Source organism: Schistocerca nitens, chromosome 8 (genome assembly GCF_023898315.1).
Source record: "Schistocerca nitens isolate TAMUIC-IGC-003100 chromosome 8, iqSchNite1.1, whole genome shotgun sequence".
Taxonomy (NCBI): Eukaryota; Metazoa; Arthropoda; class Insecta; order Orthoptera; family Acrididae; genus Schistocerca; species Schistocerca nitens.
Genome location: NC_064621.1, coordinates 356,544,210 through 356,562,225, shown reverse-complemented (window position 1 = coordinate 356,562,225; position 18,016 = coordinate 356,544,210). Strand labels below are relative to the sequence as shown.

Here is an 18,016-nt window from a genome sequence, read left to right as displayed (position 1 = left end):
GTTGGAACACGTGAGGCAATACGACTTATCTTAGAAGCTAGATTAAAAAAGGCAAACCTATGTTTTTAGAATTTGTAAACTTAGATAAAGATTTTGACAACGTTGATTGGATTACTCTCTTTCAAATTATGAAGGTGGCAGGGGTAAAATACAGGGAGCGAAAGGCTATTTACAATTTGTACAGAAACCAGATGGTAGTTATAAGAGTCGAGGGACATGAAAGGGAAGCAGTGGTTGGGAAGGGAGTGAGACAGGGTTGTACCATCTCGCCAATGTTATTCAATCTGTATATTGAGCAAGCAGTAAAGGAAACAAAAGAAAAATTCAGAGTAGGTATTAAAATCCATGGAGAAGAAATAAAAACTTTGAGGTTCACCGATGACATTGTAATTCTGTCAGAGACAGCAAGGGACTTGGAAGAGCAGTTGAACGTAATGGACAGTGTGTTGAAAGGAGGATGTAAGATGAACATCAACAAAAGCAAAACTAGGATAATGGAATGTAGTGTCGAGTTAACTCGGGTGATGCTGAGGGAATTAGATTAGGAAATAAGACACTTAAAGTAGTAAGTGAGTTTTGCTAATTGGGAAGCAAAATAACTGATGATGGGCGAAGTAGAGAGGATATAAAATGTAGACTGGCAATGGCAAGGAATGCGTTTCTGAAGAGGAGAAATTTGTTAACATCGAGTATAGATTTAAGTGTCAGGAAGTCATTTCTGAAAGTATTTGTATGGAGTGTAGCCATGTATGGAAGTGAAACATGGACGATAAATAGTTTGGACAGGAAGAGAATAGAAGCTTTTGAAATGTGGTGCTGCAGAAGAATGCTGAAGATTAGATGGGTGGATCACATAGCTAATGAGGAGGTATTGAATAGAATTGGGGAGAAGAGGAGTTTGTGGCACAACTTGACTAGAAGAAGGGATCAGTTGGTAGGACATGTTCTGAGGCATCAAGAGATCACCAATTTAGTATTGGAGGGCAGCATGGAGGATAAAAACCATACAGGGAGACCAAAAGATGAATACACTAAGCAGATTCAGAAGGATGTAGGCTGCAGTAAGTACCGGGAGATGAAGCAGCTTGCACAGGATAGAGTAGCATGGAGAGCTGCATCAAACCAGTCTCAGGACTGAAGACAACAACAACAACAACAACAACAACAACAACCAGCCATTGTTTGGCTCCAGGGCATAGTGTTTAATTCCACCAGAGAAACAAGTGTGTGGGCACAATACCAGTTGTAATAGTGTATGTACCTATTTCAAATTCAGGTAGGTCTTCATAAATCTTGCCACTATGTCACCGAGGTACCCAATTTCTGTTATTCTGTTTCTGCCTCTTGTCTTCTTCTTCATCTTCCAGAAACATTTCTGCTTATGCAGGTCATTCACAGAGCGTCTTTGAATCTTCTTTTTTTGTCCACGGTCCAGTATTCCCTCTCCCATTGTTGTTCTCTTAGGTTCACTTCATCCTTCAGCTGGTCCCTCCATCTTGTTCATGATTTTCCAGATTCTCTTCTTCCGTATAGTGTCCATTTGAGAGCCCTTCTTTGAAGTCTTTCTTGTTCCCTTCTTTCGTAGTGGCCAAACTATTTGAGCCTATTTCTTCCCATAGTTTCTTTTAGGGAATTGATTTGATGAGTGTTTCATGTTGTTTAATTCCTCATCCTGTCTCTTCTCATCTTACTCTGGATCTCTCATATAAAGTGCATCTTTGTACTTGTTTTCTCCCCACATCTTTCTTTATCCAAGTCCAACATACTGATCGATTGGTCAAAATTGGTAAGCAACATGACTTGTACATCGTGATATTGTTTTTGGCAGATATTTTCCAATTCCAAAATTATATCGGACACTCAATAACAAAATTTCAAGCAGTTTTCTGTCCTCTCCAAATATTCATTATTGATGTTTCCTTTCTTGGTTAGCTTACTTTCTAGACATTTGATGAAAGTGTTTACTACTTCAATAATTTTTACATTACAATTTACATCTCTCATTCTTTCATTTTTACTGCTGATTTCCCTTACCTCGCCTTCCATTTCTTTCCGATCCATACGTGCTTCTTCAGCTACCCTCTATCAGGTATTTAGTTGTTCCTTCAATTTCTGCTCATTGATTTCACAAGTCATAAAACTGTCGGAATGTGGTATGACTTTAATATCATTTGTTGTTGACCCTGGGAACTTTACTTACAATGTTGTCCATGGCTGTATTGAAGAACAGTGGAGAGTGTACTTCATTGTCGAACCCCTCTATCTGTTCAATACTTTTCTGATTTTTTGCCATCTATTATGACACAATTAAGTGTTTCTGATTCTGAGTTCCATTCCTTTTGAAAGTTCCAGTCTATTCAGACCTTGCCATGTCTCTTCCATTATAACAGTTTATGAAATAAAAAAAATTTTAAAAGTAAAAACTTTTAATGCCTAGTCCACAATTTTCCTATCACAATTAAAGTTCAGTTACTAGTTTCAGTTACTATCTGCTTCCATCTTCAGATCATTCAAAATATTAAAAGACCGTTAATAAACATTGGAGATCATCATTTGCTGTTGTCATTTATTTGTAAGTACCAAAACAATAACAGTACATAGTTGAAAACGTCACTGTGAGCAAGCCAGGTTGTAGATATATGGTAATTTTGCAGGTTGACGATCATATAGGAAATTGTCCATTTACATCAGTAGAAGTTGGATCAAAGGCTCATTACTTGCAACAGTATAACAGGTATCATCGTGAGAGCATTATATGCAATGGCTCCAACAACTGTCAGCTGTTCTGTAGCCTGGCTTTCACAAGAATGATCCTGCATGGCATATAGCTTAGTCATCTTTATAAAATATGCACAAATTAAGGGTAATAAAAGAACACTGCACACCACCAGTCTGACAAGATACGTCAAAACATTTGTTGTTGGATGACTATAGCTAACAATGCTTTCCATTGCTTATTCACCGCCTTTTCATATTTTGAATGATCTCAAGATGGTTGCAGGTAGCAACTGAAACTAGTTATCAAATGTTAATTGTAATAGGAAAATTGTGGTCTAGGCATTAAAAATTTTTCATTTAAAAACTTTTTATTGAACAAACCACATTGAGACCACCGTCTGTCCCCCTGACCATGTCAGGCTTCACTAACTTTCTAACAGTGTCGTAAGCCTTTTTTGTATGTATGAATGCAACTACAGTGTTTCCTAAATTCCCATTTCTGTTCTACTACCTATCTAGCTGTAAATGTGGTACCTGTAGTTGATCTTATAGGGCAAAATCCTCCTAGTTCTGTTTTTAAGTGTAGTTTTATCTTGTTCCTGATTTTCTGAAATATTTTCTTTTCATAAATCTTCATGCATTGGCACAGTGATGCTATTCCACTGTAGTTCTCGCTGAAAGCCTTCTTACCTATCTTAAATACAATAATTTTCTTTGTCAAGTCGTCAGGAATCCTTCAATATTATCATACTGCCCTCATTAGTCTATACAGCCACTGAATTCCTATAGTAATACAATCCATGACATAACTAGGACAGTTGCAAAGTGCAAATGGTTTTTGAACCTTCACCATGATGCAGGAAAAAATGGGCCAGCATCTTATTTTTATTAAACCTGTTTTTGTAATTCTGTTGGAAGTATTTTTGGTGTACAGTTTTGGACATGATGTCCATTTTCAAACCATTGCCTACATCATACGTATTGAAACACAACACAACCAGTACATTTGCAAACAGCCACAATTGGCAATCATGAGTAACTTGTACAAAGTTGTATACAGCATATTATCAGGGCTTCTTTCCAAACAGCACTAGATTGTTAAAATCTTTTGATAAAATTTCTGTCAGTTCTTTTGCACTTCCCTGTTTATGTTTTATTCTTGTACAATGTTGGGCACTGGCGTAGCTGTTTTTTGCTACTGGATGAAGGGATTGTGGTAAACTTTTCTGGCTCATACATCCTTGCAATAGCTATCGATTACTGAACACTTCAAGTAAGTGATGACTAACTGACAACCTAAGCTGCCGACAGGTGTTGTTGATATACCTCGATGTGGACAGGGAAAAAGCTGCACGGTCATCAACAGTAACTGTTCTTTCGAGAACAAGTTACTGTCTTCGTATATATACTTCAAGTAAGTGTTTTCTATTTTCTTCCTTGTTAGCTTCCTATAGGTGTGGGTGTGTTCAACACAAAAATGTTCAAAAAATATTTAAAGCTATTTTACGGTACAGTTGTGTTGTTATTCACAAAAGTGAAGAGTAAGTAGTCATTTGTTCTGAAATATCTTCGCCATTCTTCCATAATGCCTGCTGGGTATCTATTATTTCCAAATTGGTCCTTCATAATCTGATTGCCGTATACAGCATCTGCATTGTTCTGTGGACTCTTTACCTACAATTTCCCCTTTTTTCCAAGGAGTTGTTTTGTGAGAGGAACTGATTTGTAGTAATTACCAATAGTAGCTGTTTGGCTCCATCGGCACAGCTATTAATAAGATATAGTTTGTATTTCTCTGTCAAATTTTTGGGTGCAACAGTTATGTGACCTATACAAGTCACCCTCTGTAGGGTATATGGAATATCATTGCATGTTTTGAAATTTATTTTTGTGGCCTTTTACTTGTGCTGCGAACTACAGAAATGAAATTATTACTTTAAATGGTACTATTGTTACACTTGTGGCTACAGTTTCACATGATGCGTACTCTGGACAATGACTCCTCTGCAACATGTCTGATATTTTCCGATGTAAGTTTCATCAACCTACCTAGCTGGCTTATTGTCTTTAAAATAAGTGCAATTCAGGAATAATTGAAAACAGTTTCTGATTTTTAGTGAATAACAGTTCCAAAAACCCTAGAGTTCTTCAGGATAAATAGCATTTCAACACTTTATTCACACACTGGGATTTGTAATGTTGTCGTCTCAAAACTGTCCACCATTTCTCTTCATATCAACCACTATCAAATTAATTATTTCCTCATTAAACATATGTTAAAAACATCGTGTCATTTCAAAGGATTCTTATCTATAGGACAAGATGATTTAAAACTTTATTGTTTGTGATTAGTATGTTACAATCCCTTTCACACAACTACCATTGTTATAGTTGCTGCAGATTGATTTTCTTCTGCACAAGAATGCTAACATTCTTACTCAGTCATCTCCATCACCATAAGCTTTGTCAGCAACTACACCTCCTTTGTAAGGAGACTCCAATAGTTACAAATAATCAGATTAAAAATGTGAGTTTTGCAATAGCCTTAGAGTATCCTTTTGTTAATGCATATGCCTCTACTCTGGTATGTGATCCATTTGAACTGAAACTATTCATAGTATTTGTTTATGCAGTATTCACCAATTAATAAAGTTCAGAAATATGCCGTCAACTTCATGTTGGATAGAAATTGTGTGATAATTAGTAATACATAACTTAATTCAGTGTAAATCTTCCAAAGAATAAATCTAAAAAACAAAACCAAGCTATACTTGATTTCTTCTAAAAACCACTATCAACACAATCAAAGAATACAGACTAATACACAGAACTGCAAGAAACTAACATCAAACAGAACGATCAGATTCCACAACTGTGTTCAAAGTTTGTCTTCTGTATCAAACCATTGAATTTATATCTACAGGCCGTGTGACATCTAAGTTGTAAGTTTTATCAACAAGCCATATGCATCATTGTAGACATGCTTGCCTCCAGATGTAAACTAGCTGAAGAATGTGAGCATTTGGTCCCTGAAATTCACCCAGCATCCTGCATGGGGCTTTGCTGTGACCACCAGCAGCCTTGTAGCAGCCAATACGTTAAACAAGTTTGCGGTCAGTTTCCTCTTCCACTGTTTTATATTGATCCTCTCTCTCTCTCTCTCTCTCTCTCTCTCTCTCTCTCTCTCTCTCTCTGTGTGTGTGTGTGTTTCCCTGAATCACCTAAAGTAAATGTTAAGATGGTTCTTGTACTTCCCAGGAGAGTTTATCATTGATGTCTTCTTCAACTAAGGTGCACTTCTATGACTTATGTAAACATGTGCTTAGTCTTCTTCTCACTGTGAGCACCTGTCTTATTTACATTTCCTGTCCTTGTCTCTCAGTAAATTGTCTGTTTATGTTAATCAATTTGTTTTTCATGCTGCCACTGTAAGAAGCTTCCAATTTTTCCCCTTTCTTCTTCTTCTTCTTACAATTTTCCTTTTGACGACATTATTTTGGTCAAGCAATGTTATTGATGCTGGAATTTTATTTCACTGGTTTTTGTGATACATTCAGCAGTAGAACATATTGTTTGCTGTGGTTTTTTCCACCCATAATGTTTTTACTACTGGTCTTCCAGCAAGCATTCAGTCAAACATCTAATCTGATACTGTTTTCAATTGATATTCTTCTGTTTGTCCTGATTTTATGAGCTTGTCTTCTTCATATAGTTTTAAAGGCAGCAAGCCTCTTCTTTTCTAGGAATTGTGTTCCTTCACCTCAATAGATACTGAAGAAGATATAAAATATGTATCTCTTGGTGTATTGGTGCCCTGTGGCATTTCATTCTGTGCTCATTAAATATATCTCTCTGTAACTGCTGTTTTTCACATGTTTCATATACATCAGAACTTTGTTAAGGCTGCTGCATATTATTTTTCTTTGTCCATATTTTAGTTTCTATTTCACAGCACATTCCCCCCCCCCCTTCCCCCTTCGCCCTTCCCCCTTTTCTTTCTCTCATTTTTCAAATAAGAGCATCTTCTCTTCCTGTAAGCAAGCATTTCATTGTTCTTTTTAAACTAGTTCAAGTTATACTGGACACCTCTAAAATGTGGATTAATTGTTTTGACTTTAACATGTGACTTTATAAAACCATACCTCTTTTATCTTGTGAACTAAGAAAACAAAGTTTAAATCGATCAATTATTTTACCCATTGTTGACTGGTTTTATTTTATTCCAGGCAGATGGAACCTACAAAAGAAAAACTTAAAAAGCCAAGAATTGTTTCCAATGATGTAACAGAAGGCTGTACAGTATTTGTGAAAAATGTTCCATTTTCTGCAACTAATGAAGAATTGAAATCCTGCATGGAACAGTTTGGTCCTGTGGTTTATGCACTGATATGTATTGATCCTTTGACAGAACATTCTAAAGGAACAGCGTTTGTAAAATTTAAGGTATAAATATTTCAACCGTCAACAAGCTAATGCTGGTTTTCACCTATTTGCATCATTTCAGTGTCATATTTTTTTTCTCAGTCTTACCCAAGCTTATCAGCAATTCTCTTGTAAGCTTGAGTAGTTCAATACAAGATAAGAGTGATAACCAATTCTGTTTAGTTTCTCACTGCAATTTGTGAGAGTGATAATTCTTTAATTTTGGTACTCTCAAACACATTGTCTTTCAGATGTTAGATATACACCACTATTGTACCATCACATTTAAAATTGGTTGTATACACCTTACTGTTCTACAAGTAAAACAAGGGTAATGGGAAGTAGTTGAATCAGATCAGACGATACTAAGGGATTTAGATTATGAAACGAAATATGGAATGTAAGAATGAGTTTTGCTATTTGGGCAGGGGGAATTGATAATGGGAGAGAGAGAGAGAGAGAGAGAGAGAAGTTAGAAACTGCAGACTGCCTGTTGCAAGAAAAGCTTTTCTGACAAAGAGTAATTATTAACATCCACTACAAATTTAAATGAGAGGAAGTTTTTTTTAATAGCACATGTGTGGAGTGTAACCTTGTATGGAAGTTAAACGTGGACAGTAAGCAGTTCAGATGGGAAGAGAATAGAAGCTTTTGAAATGTCGTGCTAACGAAGAAAGCTGAAGATTAGATGGGTAGAATGAGTTACTAATGAGGAGGTATTGTGTCAGATTTAGGAGAAGCTTATGACACACCTTGACAAAAAGAAGGGATCAGTTGGTAGGACATATCCTGAAGTATCAAAGAATTGTCGGTTTGGTAATGGAGGGAAGTGAGTGGGGTAATTGTAGAGGGAGACCAAGGTATGAATACAGTAAACAGGTACAAAGGTATGTAGGTTGCAGTAGTTATTTTGGGAGGAAGAGGCTTGCACTTGATAGACTAATATGAAGAACTACATCGTACGAGTTTTTGGACTGAGGACCATGACGACAACAACAGCAAGTCCAGATATTGAACTGTCTTCTGTAATTCTATGTTAAGAAACTAATTAAGTAGTTTTCTTAGGACCCTGTTTCTCCTGTTTCATATACAGTCCTTAAGATTATTTGAGATAATCATTTCATACTATTTGCCTACATAACTTGAATAAAATAACTTTGTGATTGACAGATTGCAGTGTGGGAGCCATATAGTTGGCTTTCAATAAGCCACGTCTGACAAGGCTCTGCACCTATTTACAAACCAGATAATTCATGAGAACATGACACTTGAGAAAGAACTATTAATTAGTTGATGGCTTGTCTCCTTCTGTTTAACTTGTTGAAATACCAATCACAAATTATTCGGTCAACATATTGTTAGAATTGTCACAGAAACTACTACTGCACAATTAATTAATAACTTACATTTATAGGATTTCCAGAGTTTAGACAGCTAGCATAAGAGCTCATTGTGTATACTGAATTTTTGAAACAAATCCACTGTTGCTGTGAATATTGTGACCCCTGCCTCAAGATAACATCCCAGATCATTGTAATTCTGTTTATTGTTGACTATATCCATAGATTTTTCTTTCTTTCTTTTTTTTCTGTTGTAAAAATCATGTATGACAGGGATTGACTTAGTGACAATGAAACCCATTTATTATTACGTTCCTTAAGACTTTATGATGGATTAGCTGTAGAAATGGTTCTTGCGTGAAACGTCACCCAAGAACAATTCCTGTGGATTTATTGTTATTCACTTGACTTCCAGAAGGTCATTATTACAGATTTTGATAAATTTACTGTAAAAGTCAATTTATTTCTTTGATTATTTCATAGTTGTATGCATTATCACAGTGAATTGTTAGTGTTATTTTGTGTTTCAGGAAAAGGAAAATGCAGAAGAATGTTTAAAAGCTGGTACAGAACTCACATTAAATAATCAAACATTGGATGTGTTTAGAGCTTTAAGTAGGGATGAGATTGGTCAAAAGATGAACAGAAACAAAGATTCTGATAAGAAGAAAGATAGTAGAAACTTGTATCTGGTGAAAGAAGGAGGTAATTAATATGTTTGTCAATGTCTGTGAGCATGTTGCAAATTCACAATTGCATTACAAGAACCAATACTAGTAAAATATGTTTCAGCCATCTCTCCCAAATTCCTCCATATGTAGCCACCTCCTTGGCTTCATATTAAGTTTCTCTGTTGCTGGCACTTTTATTTTCTTCATTATATCTTTGATCTTGTCTTCAACTTTAATATTCAAGAAGACTACCTGAAATTCCAGTCTCCAGTTGTGTTAGGGTTTTACAGTGTCTTTGAACTTAACATAAAAATCCAGTGCTGAATTATCTAATGAAGCATTAACCAAAAGTATTTTGATTGGTATAGGTCTCCTAGATTACAAGGGTAGTTGGAAAATTTTGCTGTATCACTACCAGATGTCAGCACTATTGCAATGAGTTTCTCATGTAATAGTATGCTGTACTTTATGAGTAAACATGCAACATGCCAGTGATCTGGACAGAGATCTGTGGTGCAGACATCTCTGTGTCATTGTTCCTGTGTAGTGATTTGTGAAAATGGAAGAAAAATCGAGATTCGAGCAGTGATAAGTACTTCATAAAGAAAAGTATGAAAACAAAGGAAATTCATACCAGTTTTTAGAAAACACTGGCAGACTGTGCTCTTTGGTGAGGACAGCTTGGATGGTGATCCATATAGTGGTCGGCTGAGATGTGCTGCTACCTAGAAATTATTGAAAAAGTGCATAAAATGGTCATGGAGGATTGCCAACTGAAAGTACGAGAAATTGCTGAAGCTACAGGGATGTCATCTGTGCATATCACATTTTAACAATGCAACTGGATATGAGAAAATTATCTCCTAGATGGGTGACATGACTCTTTTAACGCAGGATCAGAAATGCTTCAGAATGGAAATGTTCGAACAGTGTTTGACACGTGATTTTAAGTTTCCCTGGCGAAGGAAATCTTGAATAGTTCTCAGGTACTCAGGCAGGTGGCGTCATCTAAAGGTGTGATATTTTCTAGCAAACTTCTTGCTATCTTCAGACATTCATGATGACTGGATGATATCCGCTGGATGCTGCCTTAATATCCTCCGCCCCCTGCTCCCGGTGTCTCTGGGAGCATTGATGGGGGAAATGCAATGCCACATTTCAAGCCAGAGCCTTCAGTAGTGCCATAGCCAGCACCAAATGTGAATCTCTGTGGGCGTAGCGACAACACTTCTTTGTTCTCTTCAATTGCCATGATGGGAGCGGACTTTCATATAGACTGCCATTGCTCTCTGGTCAGGCTCAAGGCTGGGTCCCAGGCTTTGCTTAGTTGCTTAGTTGACAGGCAATAGCCTGTCATGGAGTCGGATTCCTACAGCTTCTTTGAGAATACAGTTCCAGAAGGTTTTTGATTGTTGCAACAACTTGGTTTCATCATAATTCGTGGTATATCCATGGGAGATGCAATGCTTTGCCACAGCACTGTGCAGCAGGTTACTCTTGCACTTCCACAGCTCGCTGCAGAGAAAATACGATGTGGCTGCAGAGATAATACGATATGAAGATGAATTGCAGCACTGTTCCATATGAATGGTTGTAGCAACTGCCAGATACAATGTGCCTTAAAAGCTAAGACCACAGCCTTCCGAAAACAAAGATAAAGCAGTTGTGACAACAATTATTCCATATGTCAGGAAACATCAGCAAAATTTGGAAGAATACCCAGGAAACACAATGTCAAGGGTGTGTTCAGCCCACCAGTCAAGATGAAAACCTTATGGGAACCAGTCGAGAATGACCTAGGACACCAGAAACCAAGAGTCTGCCTTATCCCTTGCCTATGTGGAAAAATGTGTATAGGCCAGACTATATGGGAAGTACATGACAGATGCACTGAGCATAAATGCCACACGCACAGTGTTTTGCCAACAAAGTCCATGTAGCAGAGCGCTGCGTCTCCCACAGACATATGATGAATTATGATGACACCAAGTTGTTGCAACAGTCCAATGCCCTCTGGGATGGTATTCTCAAAGAAACTGTAGAGATCTGGCTGCATGGGGGACTAATAAATAAGGACAGCAGTTTTCAATGAAGCAAGGCCTGGACCAGCTCTGATAATGAGCAGAGCGCAGCGGCAGTGTATGTGAAGTTCCACTCCTGCCATGACAACCGAAGACGATGAAGAAGCATTGTCACCATGCCAGCAGAGATCCGTGTCCGGCGCTGGCTGCACCACTACTGAAGACCTTGGATCAATTCCCGATGCAGTGCTCCCACCACTAATGTACCAGGTCTATGACAAGCTGCATGTGGCATGTCGCCAGGGAAACTTAAAATCACGTGTCAAACATTGTTCGAACATTTCCATTCTGAAGTATTTCTGATCTGGCGTTAAAATAGTCATGTCACCCATCTAGCAGATAATTTTCTCATATCCAGTTGCATTGTTAAAATGTGATATGCACAGATGAGAGAGAAGGGAGGGGGGGGGGGGGGGCAGAATAAATAATGGTAGCACCCAGCAGATATCAGAAAGTCATCAGGAACACCTGAAGATGGCAGGAAGTCGGCTCGCCAAAATATCACGATTTTTAGAAACACCTGTGGTTGAATACCTGAGAACTATTCCAAATGTTTGACCCATTAACAGAGCAACCAACAAGTTTTTTTTTTTTTTTTTTTTTTTTTTTTTTTTTTTTTTTCACACATGAAACTTGGTTCCGGTACTATACCTCTGAGGCAAAATAACAGCCAAAGCAGGAGAAACATGTTGGTTCACCTCCACCAAAGAAAGCAGAAGCAATACAGTTGCCGGAAAGGTCATGGCATCAGTTTTCCGGGATGCAAAATGGATTCTTGTGATAGATTTTCTCCCCACTGATCAAGCAATTATGGGACAGTACTACACTAACCTCCAGGATCAATTACAGCAAAAGATATGTGAAAAAGTCAAGATTTGGCAAGGAAGAACGTCATCTTCCATCAAGACAATGTGCACCTACACTCAAGTGTCATTGCCATGGCAGAAATAAATGAGCTAAAATACAAATTGTTGCCACACCTGCCTGCCTTTGCATAATTTGGTTCTATATCAGATGTCCATCTCTTCCCCAAGCTTTTCAGATTACCCTCATACCTCTGCTGGTGCTCTTTTTGTCTTCACTCTTATTGTGTTATGTCACCATCAATTTCTCTTTGTTTCACAACTATCTTCATCTCCCTGTCATGGCACCCACAACATCTCCCCATCATGGCACCTACAACAGATTATCTCAGTCACATGTACTCTTTCTGCATTTTTTTTTTTTTTTTTCTGAAGCCGAATTGCAGTTCTTACCCAACTAACAACTTTTATTATTATTAAATATAAACAATTTTCCATTCTTGTGTGATGTTAAACATTCTCAGGAGAAGTACCAGGTTTCTAATTGTGGCTTTATTGCAGTTGTGATGGCTGGAACTCCTGCAGCAGATGGTGTATCAGTTGCAGACATGTCTCGTCGGTTGCAATTAGAAAAATGGAAGAGTCAGATACTGCGCAATCTCAACATGTTTGTCTCCCCAAAACGACTTATTGTACACAACATACCACCATCTTGGACTGACAGTCAGTTAAGGAAACTCTTCCAGGACCATAGTGGTCAAGGAGCAATCATAACAGAAGTAAGTTTTTTGTTTCTACAACTTCCTTCATATTTGAAGTTAACAGATACTGAGTATTGCAATAATTGTAATTTGCATGTCTGTAATTAAATTATGCTGCATTGCTCCATATCTGTCATGCAACCAGGAAAACCACAACTCTAGAGGCTGTACAGGATCAGGACCCTTTCATTCTTCATGAAATGCTTTCCATTTTTCTTTCTAACTTTCTTTCATTTTTTTAGTTAACACGTAATCTGGCTTGTTATCAGATACTGTGTTGGTGCTAACTGTGTTGTTTCCTACATCTGTTAGATGTCTGCTGATAATGCTGAAGAATAGGACATTTCCTGTCATGTATACAGGAAATTTCTGTAACCAAATTCAAAGCAATTGTGTAGGAAAAATTAAACTACTGAAATTTTGATAGATATTATCTTTCTATTAAAATTGGTAAAGCTGTCATCAACACATTATACTTCCTATAGTGTACAAAACAAAATTATATTTTAAGAAAATACGTGAATTGCAGGTTATAACTTGGCAATGGGTGATGTCGATTGTTCACGTGATATGGCGGACCCTGTGACAGAATTTCTTTCTATAAACATCATCATGAAGTTGAATGTATGTGGTGGTGTAATAAAATATGATTCTGTAGGTCAAGATATAGAAATGAATGTACTATTAAATTTTAGCTATGGTGTCAGATCCCGTTCTAACCAGCACCCCGTAAATTGGGATGTATTCTAAAAGAAGCACCAAAAGTTTGTGATATTTATAATAATATTTAAATTGTTTAGGTGCTGCTACAAGTACCCGATCTGATCTAACCACCACTTCAGAAATTGCTACATATTCTGGAGGGCGGGAGGGGGGGGGGGGATGTATGCAATTCAAAGTTAATGCAATTTTAACTAAATGACATGCCAGCAGTTTTATGTAGTTCACATTTTTTTCCTCAAGAGGCATCACATCTGCAACGGTACATTGTGCTGAAAAGGCACTACCATAGCTCTTGTTTGTCGTTGCCAACTTTTCTTCTATTTCGAATCCATTCTGAAAACAGTCCAGGCCAATACTTTGTTCGATAACACAACTATGAACTACAGTGCATAATTATTGTTAGGTTGGCAGTGTTATGAGACAAAGCACTGGCAGCATGAATTGTTCCACCTGTTAATAACTTCTGTAGATTCAGAAGTAGGGAGACCGGAGCTCAAGAAAATTTATTGTGAAATGTTAGTAGACGCTATGTGAAAGCCAGTGCCCTGCCAAGGTCATTATATCCTGATTAAGCTCATTTTACACTGTAAAAGATCTTTGTTAAATATCTTTATAAAATATGTTTTGTAAAATCTTTGATGGTGTACTGGGGTTCTGTTACCATATCTTTTCTAAAATTTAGAATGTGGTCCTAGCTTTTATAAAGGATTTCTCAATGAACTTTGAGAGTGTCATATAGACATTAAAGTGCAGGCACTATAACATGGCAGTAAACTTCAAGCAAAAACAAATAAGAATTTAGACCTCCAGAGGGGAGAAGAGTGAAGAAGGGGAACAAGCCCTATCTCTTTCTCCCAGGACTGCCCATGTTCTATGTTCCTGAAAAAGCAGAACTGACATAATGCATAGTGGTCATAGGCATAGCTGATCCCTTGCGGTGTTGTTATGGTTTTATTTGAGTCCTGTCATTGGCCAAGATTAATCTCTTCACTCATTTACAGTAAGACAAGAACAGAACTAGCAATTCAGAGCGCAAAGCAAAGTGTCGCACACTAATCATTAGGTAATGGCTACAGCGTAATGTTTTGAGGAGGTTGGCAGAGTCATAAATGTGTTAGTTCTGGCCCAAAATTTACTGGTAACATATGCAACCATAGTTCGAAACATACAGCAACTAAAACTGCCGCATTAAAAGTGTCAGTATGATGTGTGTTTTTGTTTTGTTTTCAATTCATTACCATTGTTTCATTAAGTTTAAATGGAGGGAAACTTATAATTATGACAGCACAAAAGTAACTGGGAACATAGAGAATTTGAATGCACCAATTAAAAAATGTTGTAAACAGTGGGAAAATGTTAATTCAGGAATGTACGTGGGTTGGATAAAAAGTAGTGCCAACACTGTTATAATTCATTCCAGTCTTAAGTGACAGATGGTTGTCATATTACGTACAGTCAATATAATTCCAGAATGAGATTTTCACTCTGCAGTGGAGTCTGCCCTGATATGAAACTTCCTGGCAGATTAAAACTGTGTGCTGGACCGAGACTCGAACTCGGGACCTTTGCCTTTCGTGGGCAAGTGCAAGGTAGGAGACGAGGTACTGGCAGAAGTAAAGCTGTGAGGATGAGACGTGAGTCATGCTTGGGTAGCTCAGTTGGTAGAGCACTTGCCCGCGAAAGGCAAAGGTCCCGAGTTCGAGTCTCGGTCCGGCACACAGGAAGTTTCATATCAGCGCACACTCCACTACAGAGTGAAAATCTCATTCTGGAAACATCCCCCAGGCCGTGGCTAAGCCATGTCTCTGCAATATCCTTTCTTTCAGGAGTGCTAGTTCTGCAAGGTTCGCAGGAGAGCTTCTGTAAAGTTTGGAAGGTAGGAGACGAGGTACTGGCAGAAGTAAAGCTGTGAGGACGGGGCGTGAGTCGTGCTTGGGTAGCTCAGTTGGTAGAGCACTTGCCTGCGAAATGCAAAGGTCCCGAGTTCGAGTCTCGGTCCAGCACACAGTTTTAATCTGCCAGGAAGTTTCAGTCAATGTAATTGTCCTGCATCTTGATCAACTTTCCTCACACAGATGATATGTGTCGTACACTGCTAGCAGGACCACCGTGTGGCACAGATGATGTCTTCTTTTGTGTTGTAGTGCTTGCCATGAAGAGCTTCCTTCATTTTGATGAACAGGTCACAATTGCACAGACTCGTATTGGGTGAATATGCTAGATGTTCCAGTATCACATAACCTCACGTATGCAAGAGCTCGTGCACAAGGTTCACCATGTGGCATCATGCATTGTCATGAAGGACGATGGGATTCGGTGCCAGAAGGGCAAAGGTCATACCTCAAGAAACTGCTGTAGTTGCTGCTTTGATTATCTGTTAGGGAACGTAAACTGGCCTCCTGCACTTTCAGAAAATACACACAGCAACTGACTCAAACACATCCATCACTGCACTCTGCACTATATCATGTGGTCTTCTGCAATCAGCTACACACATCCTTCATTTTACAGCAGTGTTGCCACTACTTGCGTCCTCACATGTAACTATGTCTTCTTTGAGGGAACGATATATTAACAAATCCCCGGCAAGACCATAAGTATGTGCATAACACCATCTGATGCCAATCTATTTATAGTCCATGTGGAAGAAACATTCCTAGCCTCCCAAAACTGCAAACCTCTTGCTGATTCATGTTCAATGATGATAGTTTCATGATCTGGACCCAGGGCCAAGACACCCTATCCTCATTCCTCCACAGCCTTTCCCATTTGCCTCACCTGGTCCTCCTCAGCCCAAGACACCACTCTCCTGGACATTGACCTCTACCTCTCTAATGGCTCCATCCGTATTTCTGTCCATATCGAGCCCACTTACCATCATCAGCACCCGCATACTGACAGTGGTTACTCCTTCCATCCCAAAAACATTTCTCCCAAAAGCCTGGCATCCCGTGGGCAGTGTACCTATAGTGATGAGAATTCCCTTGCCCAGTTTACTGAACATCTCACAGACAGGCACTACCCCCTAAATCTACTCAGCAAACAGATTTCCCATGACATATCCTGACACAAGCTTCCCCAGTCCTCCCACCACCCTCAAGAATCAACTCCAAAGAAGCACTCCCATCATCACTCAATATCACCATGGACTGGAAAAATTGAACCATATCCTTTGCCAGGGGTTTGATCATCTCTCATCATAACCTGAAGTGAGGGACATCCTACCTAAGACACTTATCACACCATCCATTGTCCAGTAAGCCTCCTCAACATCCAAGTCCATCTCTCTGCCACTTCCAATCCTTGCCTTAGGGGTCATATTCATATCCCTGTGGGAGACTCAGGCACAAGATGTGCCCGATTGTCTCACCCAGCACATCCTACTCCAGTACTTCACAGGCTTATCATATTCCATTAGAGGCCAGGCCACCTGTGAAAGCAGCCATGTCATTCACCAGCTCTGCTGCAGTTTGTGCACACTATGTGGGCTTGACCACAAACCAACTGTCCACTTGAATGAATGGCCACTGTCAAACTGTGGCCAAGAGCTGAGTTGACCACCCAGTGGCAGAAAATGTTGCTGAGCACAACATGCTCGATTTCAGTGGCTGCTTCGCAGCCCATGCTATCTGGATCCTTACCTTCAGCATAAGCTTTTCTGAGATACATAGATGAAAGTTATCCTTGCAATGCATCCTTTGTTCCCATAACCCTTCTGGTATCAATGTTCACTAAACCCCTTCCTCTGTTTGTAATCCCCTCCCTATCCTGTTCCCCATGTGACAGACATCGTACACTGCACGAACTCACTGGCTCCAGTGTTTGGCCCTGTGTCACATATTTATTTGTGCATCTCCCTCTATTTCTAATCTCTCACACTTACTACCTCCCTCCAAATCATCAGCCACCCTTCCCCAGCCATTCCTCCCTTCCGCTCCCTGCCTTTTTTCTCTCCTCTCTCTTTCCACCCAGGAGCCCCTCAGCCCCTCACTCCAGTCTATCTGCAAACTGCAGTCTTGGTATTGAGTATTCCATTAGCACAGTGTAGCACTGTGTGTGTTTATTTTTATTTTTTTATTTTGTTTGTCTGTTGAAATGTCAACACTTCCACCTTCACTCCTAAGTTATTTATATTCTGCCACATATTTAAAATTTTAAATACTTATTCATACTCCTCTGTAATGTTACAGGCTCGTATCATGAGAAACATGAAAGATATTAATGCTGATGGCACTGGAAAGTCGAAGGAGTATGGATTTGTGAGCTTCTCTACTCATGAAGCTGCTCTTCAAGCTTTGCGTAATATTAACAATAATCCAAAAATATTCACACCATCAAAGGTAAGCATTTCAATGAAAAAATTCAAATGTGTTTTACAAAACTTCTCTGGAGACCTTAATTCTTGTCTTTAGCAACAATGGCCCAAGCATACAAATGGAAAAAAAAATCCTTGTAATTACTAGAGCCATAAAGGTGCATTTCTTAGTTTAGAAGCAG

At 38.7% G+C, this 18,016-nt stretch overlaps 1 protein-coding gene and 1 non-coding gene across 3 annotated transcripts in view; both read left to right on the top strand.

The window, feature by feature from the left end:
• LOC126198974 (RNA-binding protein 28) overlaps positions 1 to 18,016 on the top strand; it is a 133,726-nt gene that overhangs the window by 89,567 nt on the left and 26,143 nt on the right. For both annotated transcript variants that reach the window (XM_049935634.1, XM_049935633.1), the window contains exons 9-12: positions 6,945 to 7,161; positions 9,011 to 9,185; positions 12,597 to 12,814; positions 17,710 to 17,859. In XM_049935634.1, coding sequence (XP_049791591.1) covers positions 6,945 to 7,161; positions 9,011 to 9,185; positions 12,597 to 12,814; positions 17,710 to 17,859 — 760 coding nt within the window. The remainder of the gene's footprint in view (positions 1 to 6,944; positions 7,162 to 9,010; positions 9,186 to 12,596; positions 12,815 to 17,709; positions 17,860 to 18,016) is intronic.
• On the top strand, positions 15,449 to 15,523 carry Trnar-gcg (transfer RNA arginine (anticodon GCG)). The gene has a single exon. It is a non-coding gene; the product is annotated as a tRNA-Arg (tRNA).